This window comes from Psammomys obesus, unplaced genomic scaffold (genome assembly GCF_907164565.1).
Source record: "Psammomys obesus unplaced genomic scaffold, mPsaObe1.curated_primary_1811, whole genome shotgun sequence".
Taxonomy (NCBI): Eukaryota; Metazoa; Chordata; class Mammalia; order Rodentia; family Muridae; genus Psammomys; species Psammomys obesus.
In genome coordinates, this window is record NW_026585691.1 from 8,603,934 (window position 1) to 8,627,807 (window position 23,874).

General features: G+C 46.1%; 1 protein-coding gene across 5 annotated transcripts in view; it reads right to left on the bottom strand.

Annotated features, from left to right (window-relative positions):
* Cgnl1 (cingulin like 1) overlaps nt 1-23,874 on the bottom strand; it is a 148,796-nt gene that overhangs the window by 85,462 nt on the left and 39,460 nt on the right. For all 5 annotated transcript variants that reach the window (XM_055598179.1, XM_055598154.1, XM_055598171.1 and 2 more), the window contains exons 2-7: nt 14,364-15,970; nt 13,134-13,228; nt 11,328-11,433; nt 4,615-4,716; nt 3,724-3,872; nt 2,793-2,928 (exon numbers count right to left, since the gene is read on the bottom strand). In XM_055598179.1, coding sequence (XP_055454154.1) covers nt 2,793-2,928; nt 3,724-3,872; nt 4,615-4,716; nt 11,328-11,433; nt 13,134-13,228; nt 14,364-15,956 — 2,181 coding nt within the window. In that variant the 5' untranslated portion in view covers nt 15,957-15,970. The remainder of the gene's footprint in view (nt 1-2,792; nt 2,929-3,723; nt 3,873-4,614; nt 4,717-11,327; nt 11,434-13,133; nt 13,229-14,363; nt 15,971-23,874) is intronic.

Genomic DNA, 23,874 nt, shown 5'->3' on the forward strand with positions numbered 1-23,874 from the left:
TTTTCAGCTGCTTTTACCAGAATGTACGTAATGTTAGAAGTATCACGGTTCATGTTTACTTTAGAAGTGTCTGGGCACCAGCTATCTCCACCAAACATTTCAGAGAGGCCGACAGACCTGAATGCCAGGAGGAAGAGCCCAGGAGACTCTGTGGGAAAAGGCCACCTCTCAGCTCTGCAGGCCCGTCAGCAACATCTGTTCATCAGAAAACCCACCTGGATGGCATTTGGACAGGTGTTGCATGTGGACCTGATGCCACCAGAATGGGCAAAAAAGAAGAAGAAAAAGAAGAAAAGGTTCACAAACCCAAGAATTCTACAAATAATAGACCTTCCGTATTCTTCAGTTCTTAGCCTAAGAAAACAACTATCTCTACACTGCTTTCCTTTAAACCTTTCCCCCCCACCCCCATCAGAGGCTCACTATGTAGCTCTGGCTGTTCTGGGACTCACTAAGTAGACCAGGCTAACCCTTAACTCACAAAGAAACACCTGCCTCTGTTTCTCAAGTGCCGGCATTAAAGGCATGTGTCACTATGTCCAGGTATTTTTTTCCCTCCTAGTGTTATTTTACAAAGTCCATGAAGAGGCCTGATGCTACTGAACAAAAAATGATGACTTTCTCGGCTAGGGTGGGGCCAGTGGCACAGCGTGTATCTTGCACAGGGGCCTTGGCTTCAGTCTCCAGGACCACAGCAGGAAGACAGAGGGGTTTCATGAAAAATATGGCCTGCTACAGAGGCACCAAGCATCCGGGCATCAGCAGCTTTCAGAGAGTCAAAACTTCCATGTTCACTGTTCATTGTGTCTAAGAGTCTGTTCTCAGGCAAAAGTCATGGAAACCTGGCCCCAACTCTAATCTATTATCAAATTTCTCCAGGATACTTCTTATTAAGATACAAAGAATAAATTGAAAGTGACTAGGAAATGGGATCTTCTTTATTAGTACTGTGGGAACGAGACTATATTTTAAAAGTTGCTGAAAAGTCAGAGGAAAACAATAAGGGATTTCCTGGAAGCACGGCAAAACACAGAAGACATAATCCCCGACAACTTCTCTACCTCCTTCCTTCTGCAGATGACACAGGTCTTGTCAGCAAAGAGACAAACAACTAGGACCCCAAATGCAGGGCAGCGTTCAAGAAGAGATGTGCTCTGTTCCCATTCCAGCTGTGGCCTGATCACATCAAAGCCAGAGTCTCACAAACAAACCTACAAATCTATCTTAAATCAAATTCAGAATAAATAGTAGGGTAAGTTAGGGAGCTAAAGACATGGGCTGGCAGTGTGGCTCAGTGGATAGAATGCTTGTGTGGATACCTGAAGCCTGGGACTCGATCCCCAGCACAGCATAAACTGGGAATGGCGGTACCCATCTGCAAGTCCAGCACTTACGAGGTGAAGGCAAGAAGCTCAAGGTCATCCTCATCGAGTTTGAGGCTAACCTGGGCTACATGACAGCCTATCTCAAAAACTAAAATAGCATGCAGTTCATCTTAGAATTACTTCACTTTAGAAAAATATGGCAACACTTCAAATTCATTTAAATTGTGAAAATTATTTTTTGGTTCTGTCATTCAGAAGTATGCTGCAAATGAAATGGAGAAAGAAGCAAAGATGACAGATAGCACTTGGTGGTCTGTTGAAGAAAATACAAAAAATGAGAGCGAGATGGAGTGGATGAAGAGAAGAGGGGGTGAATGGAGCCTAGGGCATGTCAGCACAGACTACAGGGACATCTTCTGCCCTCTGGGCCTTGAGGTGAAATGCCACTGAAACACGTAAGTCCTCCAGTGACATCATCTCTGAGACTTTCTCCTTAGGGAAAATTTTGTTTTAGGGAGGGGCTCATGTACCCCAGACTAGCCCTGAACTCACCGAATCAACTGTTAAATAGACTAAGATAACAAGGGTGGAGAACTCAGACTCATTATATTTATATTATAGAAACCGTAAATGTGTCAGGTACCATGAGGGTACTTCAACTATGTCAAAAAGTTCCCTAAATTCTAAAAGGAAAAAAAAAGTAAAATACTGCAAATTATCTGTAATTTACTTCAAAGATGAAGAGATGAGCATAAAAATTGATGCCGGAACATGGCAAAACTTTGACAACTCCTTGATCTGTGTTGAGAATTGATCAATGTTAACATACTATTCTCCCTGCATGAGTGTGTGAGTATATGAGTGTGAGCATCTGTGAGTGTGTAAGAGTGTGCTCATATTGTGTGAGTATATGAGAGTGTGTGTTTACGTGTTTGAGTGTGTTAAGTTTGTGAGAGAGAATATAAGTGAGTGTGTGCCCATGAGTGTGTGTGACTGTAGGATGTGAGTGGGGATGGGCAGGGTGTAGGCCAGAAGTCACCTCTGATGTCACCCCTCAGGTGCCATCCACCTCATTTTCTGACACAGGGTCTCTGGGCTAGGGGCTCACTGAATGGGCTAGACTGGCTGGCTGGCACACCTCAGGGATCTGTCCATCTCTATGTCCCGTACATTAGGACTACCTGTCCAGTTATTTCTTCCATGGTTTCTGGGGGTTAACCTCAGGTCCTCCTGGTTGCCCAGCCAGCACTCTACCGACTGAGCCATCCTCCCAGCCTCTAACTCACTATTCTTCCTACTTTTCAGCATGATGGAAAGTTTTCCTAAGATGATGACGGCCTCATGGAATCTAAATGTAGGAGCCAGTGGAACAAATGCTCAGAGCAGAAAGCGGCTTGTAGCATGCAGTCCCCTAGGCCCCATCCTCTGAGGCACATGAGGCTGACACGGGGCCTATAGCCCCCTCACCTCGATCAGGGCTCCCTTCTCCCTGTCCTCAGACCGCTTGGTGCTGTCTAGCTCGTCGTGCATTTCTGACAGTTGGTCCTGCAGGTCTCTGATCTCGGTCTGGTGCTGTTCTCGCTCCATCTTCACCTGGAAGAGCCTGGCAGAGAAACAGGGGAGGTCCATCAGAGAGGCTCCTCAGAGCCTCAGTCCTCACCATGTCTGACCATAGGCTTTCAGACTGTCCCATGGTCACGTGTAGCCCCAAGAAGCCTCCTCAGGTCTGCAGTCTAATTTGGCCAAGGTGTCAGATGAGACCTCAAACCAGTGAAATGGGACATATTTGAGGGACATTCCTACCAGAAAGAGACCATGAAGTGCTAGAATTTGGGTGTGTTTGCAAACTGTTTCCAGAAAGAAAATCAGACCTTGATGTTAGATTTCTTGCCACCAAATTTCACAGGATAATATTGCAGGTATAGCCTTGGAGTTACTTTTCCTCTCTACAAACTGGGCAGAAGTGTATGGATCACAGAGCACCCGCCTATTCTGGAGAAAGTGTTCAAAGCTGGGAGGCTGTGAACCAGGCTAATGCATTCTGGAGGCTGAGCTGAGGCTCCTGGAACCCTTAGTTTTAGGTCTCACGCTAAGAGCTCCCAGTAGAAACCTCAGTCACTTCATATCACCCCTGAGAGCACACTGCTTCTCACTCAGCTGCTAGAGGGTCCCCTGTTGGAGCTGAGGCTTTAAGAAACACACTCGAGGTACATAGAGGGTTTTGATAATTATTAACCTCCCCGCTTACAGATCCAGCTGCACACTTTTGAGAGGGAAAAAGAAAAGGAAGGTGAATGACCTTGACAAACACTTGGAGGGAAGGAGGCGAGAAAAGAACAGAAGGTTCTGGCAGCAGAACTCACAAGGCCAGGAAGGCACAGCTCCGCCAGATACTCACTCTTCCAAGTGTCTCCTCAGCTCGCCTTCACTCTCCTCCAGCCGTTGCCGAAGCGTGGCCGTCTCCTCTACGTGGCTCTGGTGCCTGCCTCGCAGCTCTTCCAAGTCTTCTCTCATTTTCTCTCTCTCCTCCTTGATGTTCTGATGGTTCTACAGGAGTCAGTATGATTTGTCTGTCAGTACTGAGCTACCACCACCCTCGTCTCCCTGTCTGTCTGTGGCACGGCTTTCTGTAGCCCGGGCTAACAGCAAACTGGCTATACGGCCAAGGATGAGCTTGAACTCCCTGATCTTCTTCACCTTCCAAGTGCTGGGAGTACAGGAGTGTACTGTCACGCCTGGGTCCTGAGGTGCTGAGGCCAGAAGCAGGCCTTTATGCGTGCTGAGCAAGCACTTGACCAGTGATCCACATCCCCAGCCCAGAACCCGCTTGTGGACACTAATGGATCCCATGCACTTGTTCCACCATTATTAAACAACCTAATCAAACCATGTCATTAAGGTTTAGAAGCCTCAGAAAGAATATGAAATAGTTAGTGAACAGAACACTTTTCAAATAAAAACACAAACACAGCTAGACCTCAGTTTGCTGTTTTCTATTACATAAGTTTAAATGCTTTAAGTAAGAACAATATGCTTAGTTTCCTGTTGCTCTGCCTGCCTCTAACGGTATTTCATTTGCTCAGAGCAAACAGTGTCTGTATGCTCTGGCTTTTTTAAAAAATTCTTTGGCTAGTAGCCACCAGATTCAAAGGAATGTGCTCAGGGATGAGAAGAATGTTTCTTTTAGGGGAGGAAATGACTTTCACCTCACCTGGACATCTCAATGTCTTTTTAAGAACCTTTATCAACCATGACTGAGATGGGAAAAATAACAAGAGCCAGTGGATACCTTCCTCTCCAGCTGCAGCTGCTGCTGTAGTTCAGACACTTCGAGGATCAATTTGTTCTTCTGATCCAGTAGCTCGTTGACATCGGAGGGAGAATTCAACACCTGCAATTAATTACAAAGACAGCCCCAGTTAAATGCTTGAGATGCTTCTCTTTATTCTCCTCCCCCATCGGGGAGATAACGGATGAGACAGAGCTGGCCATCTAAGACTCAATGGAGCCTCGGCTTCTCGGAGCCCTCCCTCACAGTTAACTGTGAAGCTGCCTCATGATTTATCTTATATCCTTCACCACAATCCAAGGGCCTATTTCACAGATCTCCACCACGACTAACACTTGAGGAAGGTGGTAGACTTATTGAACATCTTTCAGATATATTAGGAAATATTAAGGTGCTAAATTTAGAACATGTGTTTTCCTGCTTGAGTGTGTATCTCAAGGCCCAAGGATGACCTTTGGGATCTTCCTACCTCTGCTTTCCGAATGATCAAATTTGAGGGAGAAAAAAAAAAAGGTGGAGAGTAACTGTCGACCTCTGGACTCTGTATGTATGTGCACATACATGAACAAGTACTCTCACACACACACACACACACCTGTACACATACACACACTTATATCCCAATACGATGTACACTATCAAGAGCAAATCCCAGAGTGAGTTATGGGATTTAGATGATAATCATGTATCACTATCCATCCACGATAACAAGTGTACCAGAGGATCACAAGAGCAAGGGAAACTTCCGTCATCTCTAGTCAGTCGTCTCTGAGCTTAAAATAGCTCTAGGTACACCCACTCTCCCAGGCTGGGCACGTAATCCATTAGGACATATAATTGCCCAGCATACATGAGGGCCAATGCTCAATCCACAAAATAAATCACAATACTGTAAGCAAAAGACCAATCTTGGGATAAGGGTATTAGGAAGGTAAAAACCACAGAAAAAGTTATTTTTAAGAACTTTTCAAAACAAAAACAAACAAACAAACAAAAAAAACCCCACCTTTTTTATTTCTTAGATGATTCCTAAGCTATATTGTAAGCAAGGCGAGATTCTAAAAGTTCATCGGAAAAGAGTGTCTAAGAGTACAACTGGGATGTAAAGTGAATAAATTATAAAAAGAATAATAAATTTAAATTTTAAAAGGGTGTCTAAGAGGAAAATAGTCGACCAAACTTCACAGGTTGTGCTGAGCTGGGGAGGCAATGGAGTCCTATCCTAATGCAGCCAAAACAGACAAAGCTTGGTTAACATTTTGGCATTCAGTTGAGGTCTGAGGAAGGAAGACAGGACATGCCATAGGACACAGGTAAACCTGATGGGACCCAACCTCAGCAAAGCCTAAAACAACTGCACCTACAGAATGAAAGTGACCTACATATGATTTACTTCTGGGGAGGAAATTCCAGTACATATGTAAGCTGTCATCTACCAAGCATGCAATTAGAAAATCCTGGATGTTTAAAGAAGCAGGAAAAAACTGACCAATCATTGACAGAGAATGCACAGCAGAGTAAAGACACAGACCCAGAAAAGGAGAGCAAAGGAGCTATAAGTAATATTCTTTAAAACACAGAAAACTATGAACAAAATGGATGGAAAAATGATGGTTTCCCACACCAGTTAGAAACTAGAAACACAGTCAAATGGATATTTTAGAACGGCAACACAGTACCTTAAATTTAAGAATTCATTAGGTGACTCTTAAGAGACTGGTCCGTGGGTGCTAGGGTGATGGCTAAGCAGTAAATGCTTGCCTATGCAAGCAAAAGGATCCAAGTTTAGGTCTCCAGACCCCGCAGGGGTGCTGAGTCAGTAGGTGGCTCACCTGAAACCTAGGCTACAAGAGAAAACAAGATCCCTGGAGCAAGCTAGCTCTGTAAAATAAGTATCAGTGAATTCTGGGGTTTGATAGGAGACCTTGCCCCATAGATTACTGTCAAAAAGGACTCCAGAAAGACTGTCTACATCGAATCAGGCCTCCACCACACGCACCCATGTGCATGTCCATCTGTAAACATTCGTGTGCGCACATACACACAGACACACATGAACGTACATATACACACATGCACACCACAAACACACATATGAAATGAAAAAGAAGGATAAAGAGGTGTTTTCAGGATATTTTAAAAGAATAAGCCTTTAACCTTAAAAAAAAAAAGCCAGAAAACAAAATTAATGAACTTGAAATATTAAAAGAAAAGTGCACGTCTTTAATCAGGAGGCAGAGGCAGGTGGATCGCAGGTGAATTTGAGGCTAGTCTGGTCTACATAGTGAGTTCCAGTTCAGCCAGAAGTACATAGTGACATGCTGTCTCAAAAACAAAACAAACAAACAAAAAACAAGAGAGACCCAGAATATTTATGCCAAATGAAACCACACGCAGACAGACAAAAACACACAGAGAGAGACACACACTCACATAGACACTCGTGTATCATGCAGACATACACAGACAGACCATAAGAAAACTTAAAATACATGCAACTGGACTTTGAGGAGAGCAGAATGTGAACGAAATATTCAAAACAAATGGCTAGGGTGTTTCAGAGCTGAGTGTCAAGAACTCAGTCAGGTTAAACTCAGGCACACCACATTCAAACTTCCAAGAATGGAAGATCAAAGCAGCTACAGGAAAAAAGATGTATTGGTTTCGGCCGAACTAAGAATGCTGCCTGCCTTCCAGGGAAGCCATGGAAGCCAAAAGATCAATGTCTCTAAAGTTATCAGATAAAACAATACTTCCCAAACTAGAGAGCCTTAAACAGAAGGGTGAGCAAGAGAGCCCACTGCCTGCAGAAAAGATGGGACAGAATATAATGGTTCCCTGGAACGAAAGAAACCAGCCTTAGACAGAAAACACAGACACACAAAGAATGAATGTAACTGCAAAGTGAAGACACCAAAATGGAAAGTATGTAGACACAGGAGAAGCAGAAGACACAAATAAATGGGAAGAAGCTTCATGTTTACCTGAACGAAGTGATATACATATCCAGTGTAAGCCCAGACAAGAGTCTGTCCGTGTTCCTCCCTGTCCACTCTTGGCTTTTTATTATAGATTTATTAGTGTTGCTATTGCCATTTTAAATGTGGGTATGATTCACATGTGTGCATGTGTGTATGTGCTTCCAGAGCCAGAAGTGTCTGCTCCTCCAGAGCTGGAGTTGCAGTGTGGACTACATGACATGGGTGCTAAGAGCCAAGTCCGCTACAGGACCCCACTATTTACCCTTGAGCCCTCTCTCCATCTCTGCTCACCCCAACACCATCTCTGGAAAAATCTAGCATTTGTATGGAACGGTGAGAGACTCAGAATGGCCAACTTGAAGAAACGAAGAAAGGGATGAAGTTAGAAGGCAGGCATTACCAGATTTCAGAGCTTATGCAGAAGACACAGTCCGTCAATCTGTATGGAACTGATGCAGAAGAACAGACACAGAATCCAGGCGACAGAATGCAGGGTCCTGGTGGTCCCAGCCTAACAACCAGGCCTTATGTGCATCACTAGAAAGAGTATTAATTGTTCCACCACTTTTCACAGTATGCACAACAAAACTTCTACCTGCTTTATGTCCTGGAAGTTCACTCCTGCTTACACGCCAAAGAGAAATGTGTGAGTGTGTGTCCATTACAATGAGTGTGTGTGCAATAATGTTCAAAGTCCACTGTAGCTTTATTGCTAAGAATCTCAAGCTAGAAATAGTCATAGGGCTGGAAAGATGGTCTTGAGTTCAATTCCTAGCAACCACATAGTGGCTCATAACCATCTATAGTGAGATCTGGCAGATACAGGCAGAATGTTGTATAAATAATAAATAAATCTTTAAAAAAAAAAAGGAAATAGTCACCAGAAATATGCTAGTAACTCCACACATACACACACCAATTAGTATGTAATAAAAAATAGTTTCTGACACATGTAACATTAGTGAACTTCACTGACACAATATTGAAAAAATAAAGGTGTGTAGACAGCAATCAGATAACTACATGAAATTTAAGTAAAACTATTCGAGGTGATGGGTGTCACAATAGGATTACCTCAAGAAAGCAGACTTGGCTGACAGGGTGAAGAGCACACACAGGGTATCTTCTGGGTGAGGGGAGCACCCTGTTTGTGATCTGTGTAGGATTTACACAGATGCAAATCTGTGTTAAAAACCCAGCAACTATGCAGTTATGATTCATGCAATTTACTCTAAGTTTGACCCCAGTAAACCAACATAAAAGGACTTGTTGAAGAAACACCTGTTGGATGAAGTTCCCTGGGCTCCCGTGTGTGTGTGTGTGTGTGTGTGTGTGTGTGTGTGTGTGTGTGTGTGTAGCTGGACCCTCCATTTCTAAGCCTACCTTGCCCTGGGGGCTAAGGCTCCATGACTCCAGACTTTCAACCTCACCTTCGGCATAGGCCTGTCAGCAAGTGCAAATAAATGCATTTGGGCCAAATTGGCTTTCTCCTTCTAGTTGTTGCATTTCCACTAAGAGAGGATGGATTAAATAGTCTGTTAGGAGGCCTCAAGTCTGATCTGAGGGTGAATATCAAGGGCTCTTGTTTCCTTTCTACCATGGAAGTGATAACAGGATGAAGCTCTCAAGAGGAATTGGCTAAAATCCTACAGCTAAGTGGCAAGGCGAAGAGATAAAAACAGGAATCTAAGCTATAAGAGGCAGAGTCTTGACTCCCAGGTCCAGGTGTGGGTTGTGTATCATAAACCTAGGAGAGGCGCTTCTCACCGACTTCGGAGCTCTGCAGCAAAATCCTAAGTGCCAAGTTTTTTCAGCAAAATGAAGGCAGGCCAACTTAGAATCTAAGCCAGCACAGCGGGAGAAATCATACACTACAGGAAAGGGAGGAAGGAAGGGAGAGGGAAGTAGGGAAGACAGGAGGGAGGAGAAACAGAAAGAAAAACAAAAACAAAGCCCGTCTGCTTTGCTGCTTCCAAGATGGTCTCAGTCCATAACGAACACACTCTAACATTCTCTCCTAAAGACTCGCTTAACACACTCCCAAAAGATAAAACTGCACAATTTTGCCAGCACAGAATCAGGTTCAGAACATGAGAAGGGGAGAGGGAGAGGCAGAAACCTGAGCAATTAAAGTCAGACACCGTGCATGGTGCCAGAAATCTCACCCTCTCTTCCTCAAGCCAGCAGGGCTTCTCAGTGACTGCGGCTCGCTCTAATCTCCTCTCTAGAAGCAACAAAACGAATGAACTTTTGCAACCCGAGAGCATTTGTGTCTGTCTGAAATCCATTCATGGAGGCTGGGATGCAATTCTGTGGGTAGAGTACTTGCAGGCATACGTGAAGCCCAGGGTTCCATTCCCAGCACATTATAAATGGATATGATAGTTCATACCTGTAAACCCAGCACTGAGCTGAAGGCAAGAGTTCAAGGCCGGCTTTAGCCACGTAAGACTCTGTCTCAAAAGAAAATAAAAATGCCTCTCATGGTAGCTTAGAATGGAAACGTCCTATCTCGCTCTTCGCACATCCTGGTTTCATGTAGCAACTACATAAAATTACTTCAAGAAACATAAACATGGCAACTCACAATTCTCAATAGTGTCCGTGCCAGTCTTTCAAGCCAGAATACCCTGCCACCCTGCCTTCCTGCCTTCTCACAAAGAACGCTTTGACCACAAACGTCTTATTTGCGGAAGGGATACACTGACTTCCCCAGTTCTGGCTCACTGCCAAGTTCATAATCCATCATGACAATCTTAAGTCCAAAGGTTATATACAAGTAAAAAAAAAAAAAAAAAAAAAAGAATTGTAGTCATGATTTAACTTTAAAAGCTTTACCAAAAAAATTTTAAATTGATGCTAAGAGATGAGAAAGTTGATCCCAGCAGCACTGTGGAAGCATAGGCAGATGGGTCTCTGAGTTTGAGACCAGCATGGTCTCAAAACAGGAATTATCAGAGAGAAGGATTGGGTGTGAAAAATGACTAAAATTCATTACATGCATATGTGAAACTGTCAAAAAATATTTTTTAATGGAAAGAAGAATTAGGTTCAGCTCCTGAAAGCTGTGCATAAGCAAAGTGTATAGTTTTAAATTCCCAAATCAGAATTATGGTAGTATATACAGATGAATACACACGCGCACACACCCCTCACCACCCTCACGCTCACAGCACTGTCACAGGCAAGCTGAGTGCTAGGAAAGAGTAGCTGATGCATAAAAAATTCCGTTTCTACAGCAGGTCATCTCACCTTCTCCAAGACGACTGGCTCTGGATGGAGTTCTGATTTGGGATTATTATTTGGGGATTGGAATATCTGCATGCATATAGTAAGATATTTTATGAACATAAGTGGGAGTGTAAAATTCGTTTAAGTCGCATACATTTCTAATACACAGAGCCCAGAGGTGATTTTACACAATTGTTTTAATGGCTTCCTGCATGACAAGTTTGTGTTCATGTCCCTGCCTGTGATCAGGTGTTGAATTCTCCACATCTACTGTGTCAACACTAAAGAAGTTCGGGGTCTTAGGGTATTTTGGATTCGGGCATTTAACCTGTGTTTAAAGCCAGGCTGATTCTCTGAGGCACTCCTTGTTCCTTGAGGGGGCATCCCCCTTACCGCTCTCAACAGACAGCTGAAGAAACCAGCCCTCTCCACACCTCACATTAAACATACTCTGAAAAATAAAAACAAAACAAAACAAAACAAAAAACCTCTACAACTTACTTGATTGTTTCCTTGTGCGCTCCCTGCTGCTCTGGACTTTAATGTCTGGATTTTCTCAAAGACCAGGTTCACCTTCCTCTTGGTGGCATCCTCATTGTCTGTGCCTCTGCGGAACAGCATCAGAGAAAACGTCAAGGGACGCAGCATCTGCCTCAGAATGTCCCTGATACTTTTACGCTCATAACACAAGAGTAGATAAACTACAAGCCGACTGAGTGAATTGAGGCTACAGAAAAGAAACACTGTTTGATGGGCAAGACGGAAGGACATTACTGCTCAGTTTCTGACAGGAGATGTTCATTTCCAAACACCTGAGCATTACAGATGCCAATCATGACCAAGCTTGGTGAAAATACACTAAGCTGTTGCTTGACTCCTATTTGCTCCAAAAGGAAGTGTACACATGCCCACTCACGCTTTTACACAAACGTATTTAGTTTACGTTTAAGAAAAGGAAGCCGTAATGCCAACACTGCAACACTGTTCAACAGCAGCCCTTTGTTTCCACTTCCACAGTTAATCATATCCTTTTACCACAGCCCTGGCAATTAAGGGATTTAAAACAAAATTCTATAAACAGGCACCTACCATTAACTTCCACCTCACCTGTCTCTCAACAAATCAAATGAAAAGGAAAGAAAAGAGGGGCAAGGGAGGGGAGAAAGAGTGAAAAAGCCCGGAGAAGGGGAAGGAGAAGAAAAGGAAAGAAGGAAAGAGAGGGGGCTAAGGAAGGAGAGAGGGAAGGGAAAAAAAGGATTCTAGAAACCATAAACTCCTCTACCTTAATTTTTTAGGGTGAAGCCTGTAAAATTCACAGGCAGGATGAAAAAAAAACAAAAAACAAAACAGACAAACAAAAAGACTGCGGTCATTTTGGAAGCCTTTTTTGTATTATTCTGAACCCACTTTGTCAGCTCTGTCATGCAGACAAGTCAATCACGGTACACAAACGCCCTGTGTTGACAGCTGGGCATCTCGGGTGGCCAATTTCCACTCCCATCATACTGAAAAACCTCTGCCTTCTCCTCTAACTATTCCATAAGACAGAAACGTGAGATTCCTGCTCCAGAATCTCAGCATGGTTGGCACAAAGGAAGAGAACCAAAGTGGCAGGACATGCAGGGCAAACACTCCTCTCAGAGTGCTTGAAGCCAGGCTGGGGCCAGGCCTCGCCCTGGGAGAAAGGGGGAGTCTCCATTTCTATCTTTCAATAAGGGACAGTGGAGACTGCAGGGGCTTGGAAGACCTCGAGGCGGCTTAACACGGACAGACCGGTAGAGCTCCCCATTCCTGAACTTGTTTTGATGCAGTGAAGGTCCTTTCAAAAGCCCTGGCTAAGGCAGGGGCGATGACTCAGTGAGGAAACAATGCTGAGTCTGGATCCCAGCACTCACATAAAAGCTGCCCCAGTGTTTCATCGAGGCAGAGACAGGCAGATCCTGGATGCTTGCTGATTGGCCAGGCTAGCTGAAACTGGGAGTTCTAGGTTTAGTTCGAGATGTCTCAAAAAACTCAAGGTGGAGGATGACAGAGGATGCCTGACTTTGCCCTCTGACCCCCACAAGAACATGAATGTTCAGTACGTGTACACACATGCGCACACGTATGCATGCCTCGTGGACACACACATACAAATACAAAATCTCCGTATTTGTAATTGTCTTACCAAGAATGTTCTTCCCTGCCCTCTACCCCTAGTAAGAAACTGCATCCATAGAGACAGAATGGCTCAGATAGAAGAGGAACTAAGAGTTAAAACCCTGCCAGAAGCAGCGATGACTCTGTTCTTTAAGGAAAACCACGCACCCTTCTTTGAGGTAATTGTAAAGGATCTGCTTGGCCGTCTCCTCATTGGTTTGTTGCGTGAGCTCCTGCTGGCCCTTTAAGAGATCTGGAGTGGCCTGGAACATAATAAAGTATGTTATGAGACCAGGAGGGTGACGCTCCCCGGAAGACGGCAACAACCTTGAAGCAGAGGCTTCTAGCACATTTCCTTTCCAAAATCAATTCATCCTCCCTCCTCCCAGCCTCTACGTGCTTTGTACCCTCGGGTGCGTGATGCCACAGCCCCTGGATTTTCTCAGGGGTAAACGAAAGGTTAACCGCAATGCCTTCACACAGCTGGTGCACTGCTATCTCCACATGGCACCTGGAACTCGCCAGCCTTGTCATTGTCTTGTATTACTGTTATTAGCATTGTTTTTACTGTTACTATGAAAACATCCAATGTGCCACTTAGAATCTATCACTGTGCCATTAACCTAAATTAGGATTAGTTAACCTAATTTCTCAGACCAGAAACCAACGCAGCCACCCATACGGACAAGAACCTAACCTCAGAACCTTATGTGTTAAAGCTCATTCGGTATACATGCAGATTTCATATACTTCAAGAGAGGCGGAATCTCTGTGTGTGTATTCGACAGGGAGGTTTACAGAAAGTGAGGCTGGGAGCACTCAGAAGAACCTAGGAAACTATACAGTTGGCTGTGGGACCTGATACCATAAAAAAATAAATAAATAAAAAATAAGAGAAAATGTGCAAGCGCTGGGGAGCTGGCTTAGTGGGTAAAGTGCTTTCTCTGGAAGCATGAGATTCCCAGTTCCATCCCCAGAACACTGGGCATGCCTCTCATGCCAGCCCTGGGGAGGTAGAGAGACACTGGATGGCCACCTCTGCCCTCCACACACTAGGTACCTGCACATCCGCGTATGTGTCCACACCTGCAAATGGGCACTGACACACACAGAATCATCAAATGTGCCTGTACTAATTCAAGACAGGGCACGCGAACCTAGAGCGCACTGCTTAGGCCACTTAGCAAAGGAAAGACCCAGCCTGGAGGTGGTGGCGCACACCTTTAGTCCCAGCACCTGCAGGCAGAGGCAGGTGGATCTCTCGTGAGTTCGAGGCCAGCCTGGTCTACAGAGTGAGTTCCAGCACAGCCAGGGCTACACAGAGAAAGCCTGTCTTGAGAAACCCAAACAAACAAATAAAATTTGAAAGGAAAAATATTAAAAAAAGAAAAGTGTTACCTGAGTATTGGAGTCAGAAGGAAACGTCTTCACTGAGATTTTCTTGGCACCAGAATCTGGTGTGGCCGCCACAGCCCGGTTCTGTAACATCAGCGTGGCCGTGGCTATTTTGATTTCTTCCTCTTTTTTATTCTGCGCTGGAAGGGAGGAGGCACACGCCACGGTGCCCTCCTGACTCCCCTTGCCCAGAACTTTCTCATCTTTGCTCCCGGGGGGAGGCTTGGGGAGGGCGCCCTGAGCGCCCTGCGTGGCTCCCTGCAGCTTTGCCAGGGTGCAGCTCGGACTCTGTTTTCCACGGTGCTCCTGGGCCAGCGACTTCTGCGGGAAGACCTGGGACGGCCGGAGGAGGTGTTCGCTTGACTTGCCCAGGTTCCTGCTGAACTCCGTGAGGTATTCGGTATTCCCCTGGAGACCGAACGGAAAGGCGCTGTCGACGCTCCGCGACCTTTTCCTGTCGTCCGGGTTGATCCGATTTCTCTTGCCAGATCGTCCTCTCCTCTGCAGGCCGGGCTTTTGGTCAAACTTCTCGATTAGCTGGTCCACGCCGGGAATGGAGCAGGTGTCAATGTCCCGCCCAGTGCCCGGCAGGAACGGGATGTACCTTCTGTTCTCGTGCCGGTTGACGTTGTCGGCGTGGATGGCGCACTCCTGATCATCAAGCAGGAACCTGTACAGGGAAGTGGCCGAAGTGGGTGTGGTGGATGACGAAGAGGACCTCCGCGACCGAGCCCCGTCCAGGACGGGCCCCGCGGAGTCCTGTCGCCGGAACGGTAGTACATCCGGCCTGCTCTTCTTGGTTTCCGGGTAGGCCTGCGGGCTGGGGGACTTCCGTCGAGGGGAGAGGGCCTCCTCGCCCGGCCCGTCCTTGGCGCACCTCTGAACGTTCACGCACACCGAGGTCTGCTTCTGGGGGTCCTCTATGACCACGGAGCTGCACAGGCGGATGGCCGTCACGTTGGTCTTGGTCAGGTCTTCCGAAGTGGGGCTGTTGGGCTGGGAACCGCGGGGTCTGGGGAAGCCGTTCCGGGGCTTCTTGCAGTTGGTCCCTTCCTCTGGGGCGTTTCTCAGCCAGGGACTCTCCGGAGGGTGGTGCTTTTTGGAGTTCACCTCGCTCTTCTCGGGGTCGTAGGGTTGCAGGAGTTCGGGGTGCCTCTGGAAGTTGAGCACGTGGGGTAGTTTTGTGGGCCCGTCTTTGCGTTCCAGGACCCCGTTCCTGCCCTCTTGGAGGGAGGACGGTTTCTGCTTTCTTACCGGGCTGCTTTGCAGGTATGGGTTGTCCGGGAGCGGCAGTTCTTCGGAATTGTTCTCCTTCAACACGGTCGCGTTGCCTGGGTGTAGAGGCAGGTTATTTATCACCGAAGAGGGGAACGGTGGCCCGTTTTCTGGAAAAGGCATGCCTGCCACACACCGTTCGGCGTTATTCAGGACTATGTAGGGGTGGCCATCGATTCCCTGGACCCTGATACTGACACCATAGGAGCCTGACTTTGAGGGCTGGGAATTCCTCGCCTTGGGGGCGTCATCACTGGCGAGTCTCAGGTGGACCCCGTATTCCTGCTGCACGTGCTGGTATTCACCAAAATATAGCTCCATGGTTCACTGTCCGGCTGGCAGGAGGAAAGAGGACATTACGTTAGAGTCACATCTGTATAGGCAAAGAATGGAATGATAATGAAGGGAAAATGTCAGGGTTCAAAGCCAGCTGGGCACTCTTTAGAGGCTTCAGAACCCATGACTGAGCACTGCCCTGCCCTGCACTCCTTTCTGGATGTCCTTGAGCCTGTGATGGCTGGCATGCCAGCACTGGCTGCAGTCCTGGCCTGAGGGCAGTCTCTGGTGTAATGACCTGGCCTCTGGCACAGGTCCACTCTGGTTTCCAGCTATTCTGGTCATTTTTTTTCCCTTAGTAGGTTTCCTCACACTTTGTCCTATTTATCTTTAACCAAGAGGCTGTTCTGGTTGCCTGCAATTAAGAACAAGGTACTTTTCCATGAAAATGGTTAAGAGCTAAGGCAATCGGAGGCTCATCTTTAGTTTTCCCTTTAAAACACCATCAGCCCTTCTAAATGCACATCTGGCTTTAAAATCTTTTATGTTTACTCACCTTGTGGATGAATGTATGTGTGCATGTGTGTGTAGATGCATGGGTGCCACAGTGGGCATGTGACCAGAAGAGAACACACGAGTCAGTTCTCGCCTTCTACTACTTGCACCCCCAAAATCTGAACTCAGGTTATCAGGATTGACAGCCAACACCTTACCCACTGAGCCGTCTAGCTGTTCATCTCTTTCCCACCGTCTCCCCCCAACCTGACCCTGGAGACACGGTCTTATTTTTCCCAATCTGTCTTCAAACTTGCTATATATCCAAAAATGACCTTCAGCCTCCTGCCCCCATCTCTTGAGCATTTGGAATATGAAGTGTCACCGTGCCTGGTTTCCACAGTGCTGGCAAACAAACCCAGGGCTTCACGCATGCTAAGCAACTGGGCTACACTCCAGTTTTCCTAGCTTTGAGATCTTTAATACTACCTAAATACCATGTTTAAGACTTTTTTTTAACTCTAAGGAATTGTTTGTAAAGTTAACAATGAGAATAAATGATGGAATCTTTTAAAATCTTTTTTTTTTTTTCATGCCAAAAAGTCCCACCTGGTATATTCATCTGAAAAGTGTTCCTGGGGGTTGGGAGACAAGGGGCTAAGACTTCAGGCCTTTATTTTGTGATGGCCCTGATACCACACCAAGACTCACTGCTCCTCCTGTGCAGACTGTGGCCACCCTTGCCCAATCGAGGCCTGCAGACCTGACCCTAACCAGGACAACCCACCATGCCTATTTCTGAGTGCGGGAGAAACCAGCCCAAGAAACGGCAGCCCCACAGAGACCTCCAGGAGACCAGCAACTGCTCTTCACAGATAACCCTGCAGACCTGACCCTAACCAGGACAACCCACCATGCCTATTTCTGAGTGCAGGAGAAACCAGCCCAAGAAATGGCAGCCCCACAGAGACCTCCAGGAGACCAGCAACTGCTCTTCACGGATAACAGCCACCTAGTTTCTGTCCGTTTCTGGGGTCTTCTTGAGTCTTCCTTTCTAGTCTGCAGTCAAGTTGTTTGTTACAGCCAGAGTTTCAAATGCATGTGCACAGAGTTTTGCAAAGAGATCTCATTCCCTCTATCCAACTACGTCTGTGCCTCCTTCTGTTTCCAGCTTGTGGTAGTAAAATATACACAAATATTTTAGTCGTTTCTTTGAAAAATTAGTGCTTGGGACTGACTCAGTGATGAAGAGCATGTACTACTCTTACATAGGACCTGAGTTCAATTCCCAGCACCCACATCAGGGGGCTCATAACCACCTATAACTCTGGCTCAGGCAGGCCCAGTGTCCTCTTCTGGACTCTGAGGGCTCTGCACGCTCGTGTGTACAAACCCACAAACACACACATACTACCTCTTGAGAAAAGCCAACTCATCGGCCCTCCCTACTACAAGGGAAGGCTGGGAAATAAAGTCTTTAAAAATGTTCGTTGTCAATCCACTGCTGGGCTTCACTAGTGCCTGCTTGTGTCATTAGACACGGCAGAAGACAGCTGGAGGGCCCAACTGCCGTGGGTCCCTCTCGCTCCGTGCACCACTTATTCCGGGCACATTTGTTCTTGATGCTGCTGGAGTCAGGGAAAGGTGCAGGAAAAGGCCAGCCCCATCTCCAGGGTGCTGAGAACACTCTGAGGACTAACTCTCCAAGTTCTAAGTCTCCAAGTTCTTAAGTGAGCCCCTGGATTTTGACCCTTCTCCCCTGCCTTCTTCAGTAATCTAGCCTGCGTGTCACAGCCAGTCAGTCTGCAAGAGGCTGCAGGCATGGGGGCTTCATTTTTTGAGTGCAGCTACTACCTCTGCCCCTCCCTTGGCCTTGGAGTCCTCCACTAACCTCTCCACCCACAGTCTTCACTATTGTGGGTCTCGATGTGTTGATTCTTTTACTATCACTTGAGGAGGGCTGGGAAAAGGAGACAAACTTTTGAATTTAACTAACTTGATAGTTTTTATTGCATTCATTTATTAGTGTGTGTGCGTGTGTGTATACATATGGAAGCTGGATGATTCCTTCCTTAAAATATATAGGTTGTGGGTTCAAACTCAGGTCATCAGGCTTGACAGCAAGTAAACAGCTATGACTATGAGCCATCGTGACAGCACTGACTTGATAATTTTAGTGATAACTTTTAAAATTAGCATATATGGATTATACATGATGGCTTTATCATGACATTCTCCTACACACATAGATGTTTTCCTCATGTTCACCCTTACTACCCTCTCATGTCTCCATGTCATTGGAGCCAATACTCATCCTCCTCCCAACCAGTCCCCTTTTAGTTGTGCGTGTCTATGTGTGTGTGCATTTGCATGAGCATGTGTCCCAATGGTTTGAATCAGGCTTGCTTACAGAAGGACTACTGATGTCATAAAACAGAGCAGGTAGGCAGGGAGCGGAGGACAGGAAGGCTCTATTCTGAAAACAACTGGCTTTGCCTTAGAGCTAGGAAGCAGTGCATGACGGAGAGTACCAAACTCACCAGCCACATCTTGACCCCTTTTCTCAGCACCATCATAGGATTCTCTATCTGTTTTTAAAATCTGTTGTGGGCAGTGCTGGGGACCAAACTCAGGGCCTTCCACGTGCTAAGGAAATACTCCAACACTGATATACCTGTGGCTTTTTTGTTGCTGTTAAGATCCTCTGTGCAAACAGAGGGACTTGAGGGTGTGTGTGTGTGTGTGTGTGTGTGTGTGTGTGTGTGTTCTATTTACTAAATGGGGTTTCTTTTTATTCACTAACAATCTCTTCTTATGCTAATGCCCACTCTTCAGTGAAAAAAAAAATCTTCTAATATTTATTAATGAGAAGCTCAACTAGGGTTTTACGAGTTCTTTGCCACAGTTGCTACAATCAACTCTAATTACATTTCAGTCCTTGAATATGGCCACCATGGTTTATTCCAACCGCAACTCCAGGTTGGGGAAGCAAGCCACATATCTGAATTTAATGTACCATCCACAATTCACGTTTTCTTGACAACCTCCACCCAACATTTTCTCAAAATGATGACATCTCTCAGCTGAGTGCCTAAAGCAAATGTAGGGCTTTTGTTTGTTTTTTGCTTTTTTTTCCCCCTAACCAATCAAAGCATAAACACTGAATTAATGAACAAATGCATCTGAGGATAGCTGTTCTCCACTTGCAGGGACCAGGCCTGGTGTTAGATCCTAACACAGATCACAGATACATTTGTTCCATCAGGCAGCCCACCAAGGGCTTACATAATTTGCCAGTAAACGCTGATCAATTGCCAGGACGCAACATTGTAGCTCTTTGGCAAATAAAAGTGGTGTTTTAGAGTGGAAATGAGGCTTTCTGAAAAGGCTGCTAAGTGATGATAATCACTTTAGCTAGTGAGATCAATGGGTATGTGTGTGGGAACAAAGACTCAACTCTTGGCAGAGCACAAAACACATGCCAGATGGAGACGTGTCCTCTCTGTGGGCCATCACACATGATCAGCGAGCATGATTAGTCACGTAAGGCTGGTGCATGTGTCCCTGCCTCTCCACGCTAACTCCCAGTTGCCTTGCCAGGCACAGCAGAGGGCATCCTGGCTCCCAAGGAAGGACAGCCAGACCATCCTAAATCTTACTGTGGCTTCTTCTCCCAGGAGGACGGCACCCAAGCATACAGTATGGTACTTGGCATCAGGGGTCAGGGGGCTCTGTTTGCTTTGTAGGGATAATTCTGTTTCGCAGAACTATTTGAGTTACTTACAATAGCAGCTATGGGGAAGGTGGGAAGCTAGCGAACCTTACTACACCTCTGAGCAAGTCCAGGAAATAAAAAGTGAGCCATCAGCCAAACAGTAATTTCCCCTAAGTGCTATGCTCCGGCTGTCAGTCAGAGGAGAGGGAAGCCACTGCCAGGCTAATAAGGAACAAGTTAAAACTTCAAATGACAACATACTCAGTCTTAAAGGGCATGCCTGAAGGCCGGTAGGAAGGGTTTCACTCCAGACCCTCCACTGTAATAGAGGCTGAAGAGCTGGCTCCATCAGTAACCTGCCTGCCTGCCTGCCACCTGCCACACAGTGTGAGGACCTGAATTCAACCCTCAGGGGGGGAAAAAAAAACTTTAAAAAAATCGAAACCTGGGGGTGATGATGAGCCGTGTTTGTCATCCCAGTGCTGGGGAGGCAGAGGCACGTGTAACCCTGGAGTTTGCTGGCCAGAACCGTGAATCCCAAGCCAGCGAAAGAGTTGGAACAAATGGTGGTGGCTCCTCAGGAATCATACCCGAGGTTGTCCCTGGCTTCCACATGTATACCCACCTACATACACACACACATAGAACCACCGCTGAAACTGAAAATAAGAGTGAGACACTAGAAGCCTAAAATGAACAGAAGGAGCTTCCATGTCAGCATGTTCCCAAATTGTACTGAAAGCCACAGCCTTTCTTAAAGCAAAGCCTTGTGTTCTGTGGGTGCAAAGACAGAAACCTGACAAGATTTCCATGATTCCTAAGGCAGCCTCCTGGCACCCAGAAAACCCCAGGGACACCATCTGAAAAATGAAAGTGGGGTTTAAAAAGGAGAGCAGAACTCGGGGGGGGGGGGAGCTTACATTTTAAATATCATTGACAGCAAAATTCTCTGGTGTTCAAACATTTTTAATTATTTTTCAATTCTGAGTGTATGTGTATCTGCGCATGAGTTTGTACACACGAGTGGAGGTGCTCTTCGAGTCCGCAGGCATCAATCACTGAAGCCGGGGTTGCAGGCAGATAGCTGTGAGCTGCCTGATGTGGCTGCCAGGGACAAAGCTTGGGTCCTCTGCAAGAGCAGCTCTTACCGGCTCAAGCCCCAGTTCTTTTGTCTTTTGCAGGGGAAGGAATCACTGCATCTTTAGCATTGAATCAGCTCTCTGGCAAAGCAACCACATTCAAAGGAAATGGCACAGAAGAAGAAATGGCACAAGAAGCGTCCTTTGACCTGGGCTGGAGACCATAGCTACTCAACCTGGGTCTCAAGGTCAGGGTCACTGAGCTAAGCCATACAACGCATGGGGTTATGGTGCCGTGAGGATGGCCCCTGCCCTCCCAGTGCCAGCTTTCACCTTTCTATATGGATAAGTCTCCGGCTGACCCGCTTCTCCATCTTGGTAGCCCACAGATCACCTCTGTTTATGGCACTTTTATGTTCCCAAACAGAATTTTAAAATTCAATGATAATGTGCTGGAGAAATGGCTCAGTGGTTAAGAGCATTGCTGTTCTTATAAAAGAACTGAGTTCGGTTCCCAGCACCCACGTGGCAGCTCACAGCTGTCTAACTCCAGTTCCAGAGGATCCAGTGGTCTCTTCTGGCCTCCAGGGCACTGTATGCCTGTAGTACATAGGCATACATGCAGGCAAACACCCATATACATAAAATAAAACAATTCTTACCAAAAAGGTCTGACCTGAGAAGAAAATACCAAAGGTCACCTGCTATCCCTATACTTCCAGTACACACTTACATTTAGTAATCAACACAGCGAGGCCTCATGTATTCAGGCTCTGGAAAAATAAGGAGTTCATGTTCAAAAGAATACTTAAGATATGTTCACGTCTTGGCCCTTGAGATGATTTCTGAAAGCTTCAAAAGTACAGAAAGAGCCAAGATGCAGAAAGGCACTGCTGTGGGCTAGGATGCAGCTCGTGTTCACTTAACATGAACCCTTGGTTTGGTCCCCAGCACCATATAAACCCAGAGACAGTGATTCATGCCTGTCATCCTAGAAAGGTGGAGGCAAGAAAATAAAAAGCCCATCCTTGGCTACACAGCAAGTTTGAGGCCAGCCTGGGCCATGTGAAACCCTGTTTCAAAAACCGGCAACACAAGAACAAAAGACAGAAGGGTAGGACTAGAGAGATGGCTCAGCAGCTAAGAGCACTGGCTACTCTTTCAGAGGACCAGGGTTTGAGTCCCAGGACCCACATGGTAGCTCACAATCATCTAAAATAGCAGTGTGAGGAGATCTGGCCTTCTCTTTTGGCCTCTGGGCACTCCCATACACACACTATGAAACTTTTTAAAGGGAAAAATAAACATAAAAAATAACAACAGAAAGACACAGAAGAGAGAAGGATGCGCAAGAGGGCTGAAACCCCATTTCTAACTCAGGAACTGGGGTCAAAACCCAGCTGGATACCTATTACCTCCCTGAGTGTTTGCTTTTCTTTCTTCTTTCTTTCTTTTTCTTTCTTTCTTCTTTCCTTCTTTCTTTTTTTTTCCTTTTGGTTGTTTGGTTTGGTTTTTCAAGACAGGGTTCCTCTGTGTAGCCCTGGCTGTCCTGAAACTCACTCTGTAGACCAAACTGGCCTCAAACTCAGATATCCACTTGCCTCTGCCTCCCAAGTGCTGGGATTAAAGGTATGTGCCACCTCGGCCCATGCTTAGCTTCCTTCGTGTTTTCTTATCTCTAAGGTCAGGCTAGCAAGAAAGACTGCATTATGAAAAATGAGAAAGCTGAGTCATCTATAATCTATACTAAGTAAAAGGGCTAGAATCCGGAAATAAAAAAACAAGCAACAACAACAAAAACCCCAATATTGTATTTATGGCCAAAAGAAAACTGATGTTGTTCATAAATATGTTCTTAAATACTTATGAGGCAAAAAGTTCCACTCTTGACCATACAACATCAACATTCCAAAAATTATTAACTAATTAAAGAACCAGAGGGCAGGGAATCTAAAGTACAATGCTATGTCCACAGATGAGATATAATAAACATTGCCAACTGAATAAATGGCTCTCCTCACAGTGCCCTGGACACAGCCAAGGTCTTAGGCAGCGACACCAGCGTCTACCATCTGTGCCTCTGTCTCCTAGGTGGAGCCCGAGGCCAAAGCAGAGCAAATGGGTAAAGAAGCACCCCAAATCTCCAGGGGCAAATCTGGCTTCTGAAGCTTCCTCAACACTGTGCACCTATAGTTGCTGCCAACCAGCCAGTGGGGACACAAAACAAAATCTGCCGGCCAACCCTGACCTGCCTCTACCTTAACCTACGCTCAAGCCATAACTCCAAGAAAAAAGCCACTTCCTAAAGTCACCAGTCTTTTCAGATTTCTGTCTTGTCCCGAGTAACACCAGGTCAGCTCAGCACGGGGAAGCTGTTCAAACACAGAACATCCCTACACTGTGCCTGCCAGAGCACAGCCACTAACCACCACACCAGGAGCCACAAGGGCCGGGGACATCGTGCAAATAACTAGCAGGAGAGCCTGTCTACACTATGTGGCCTGGCCTGGATCTATGGCCTATGCTTTCTTTCCTTCCTTATTCTTCCCTCCCTCCATCTCCCTCCCTCCCTCCCTCTTCTTTCCTCCCTCATTCTTTCATCAGGGTCTTACATAGCCCAGGATGGTCTGGAACTCACTCCATGGCTAAGACTGACCTTGATTCTCCTGCCTCT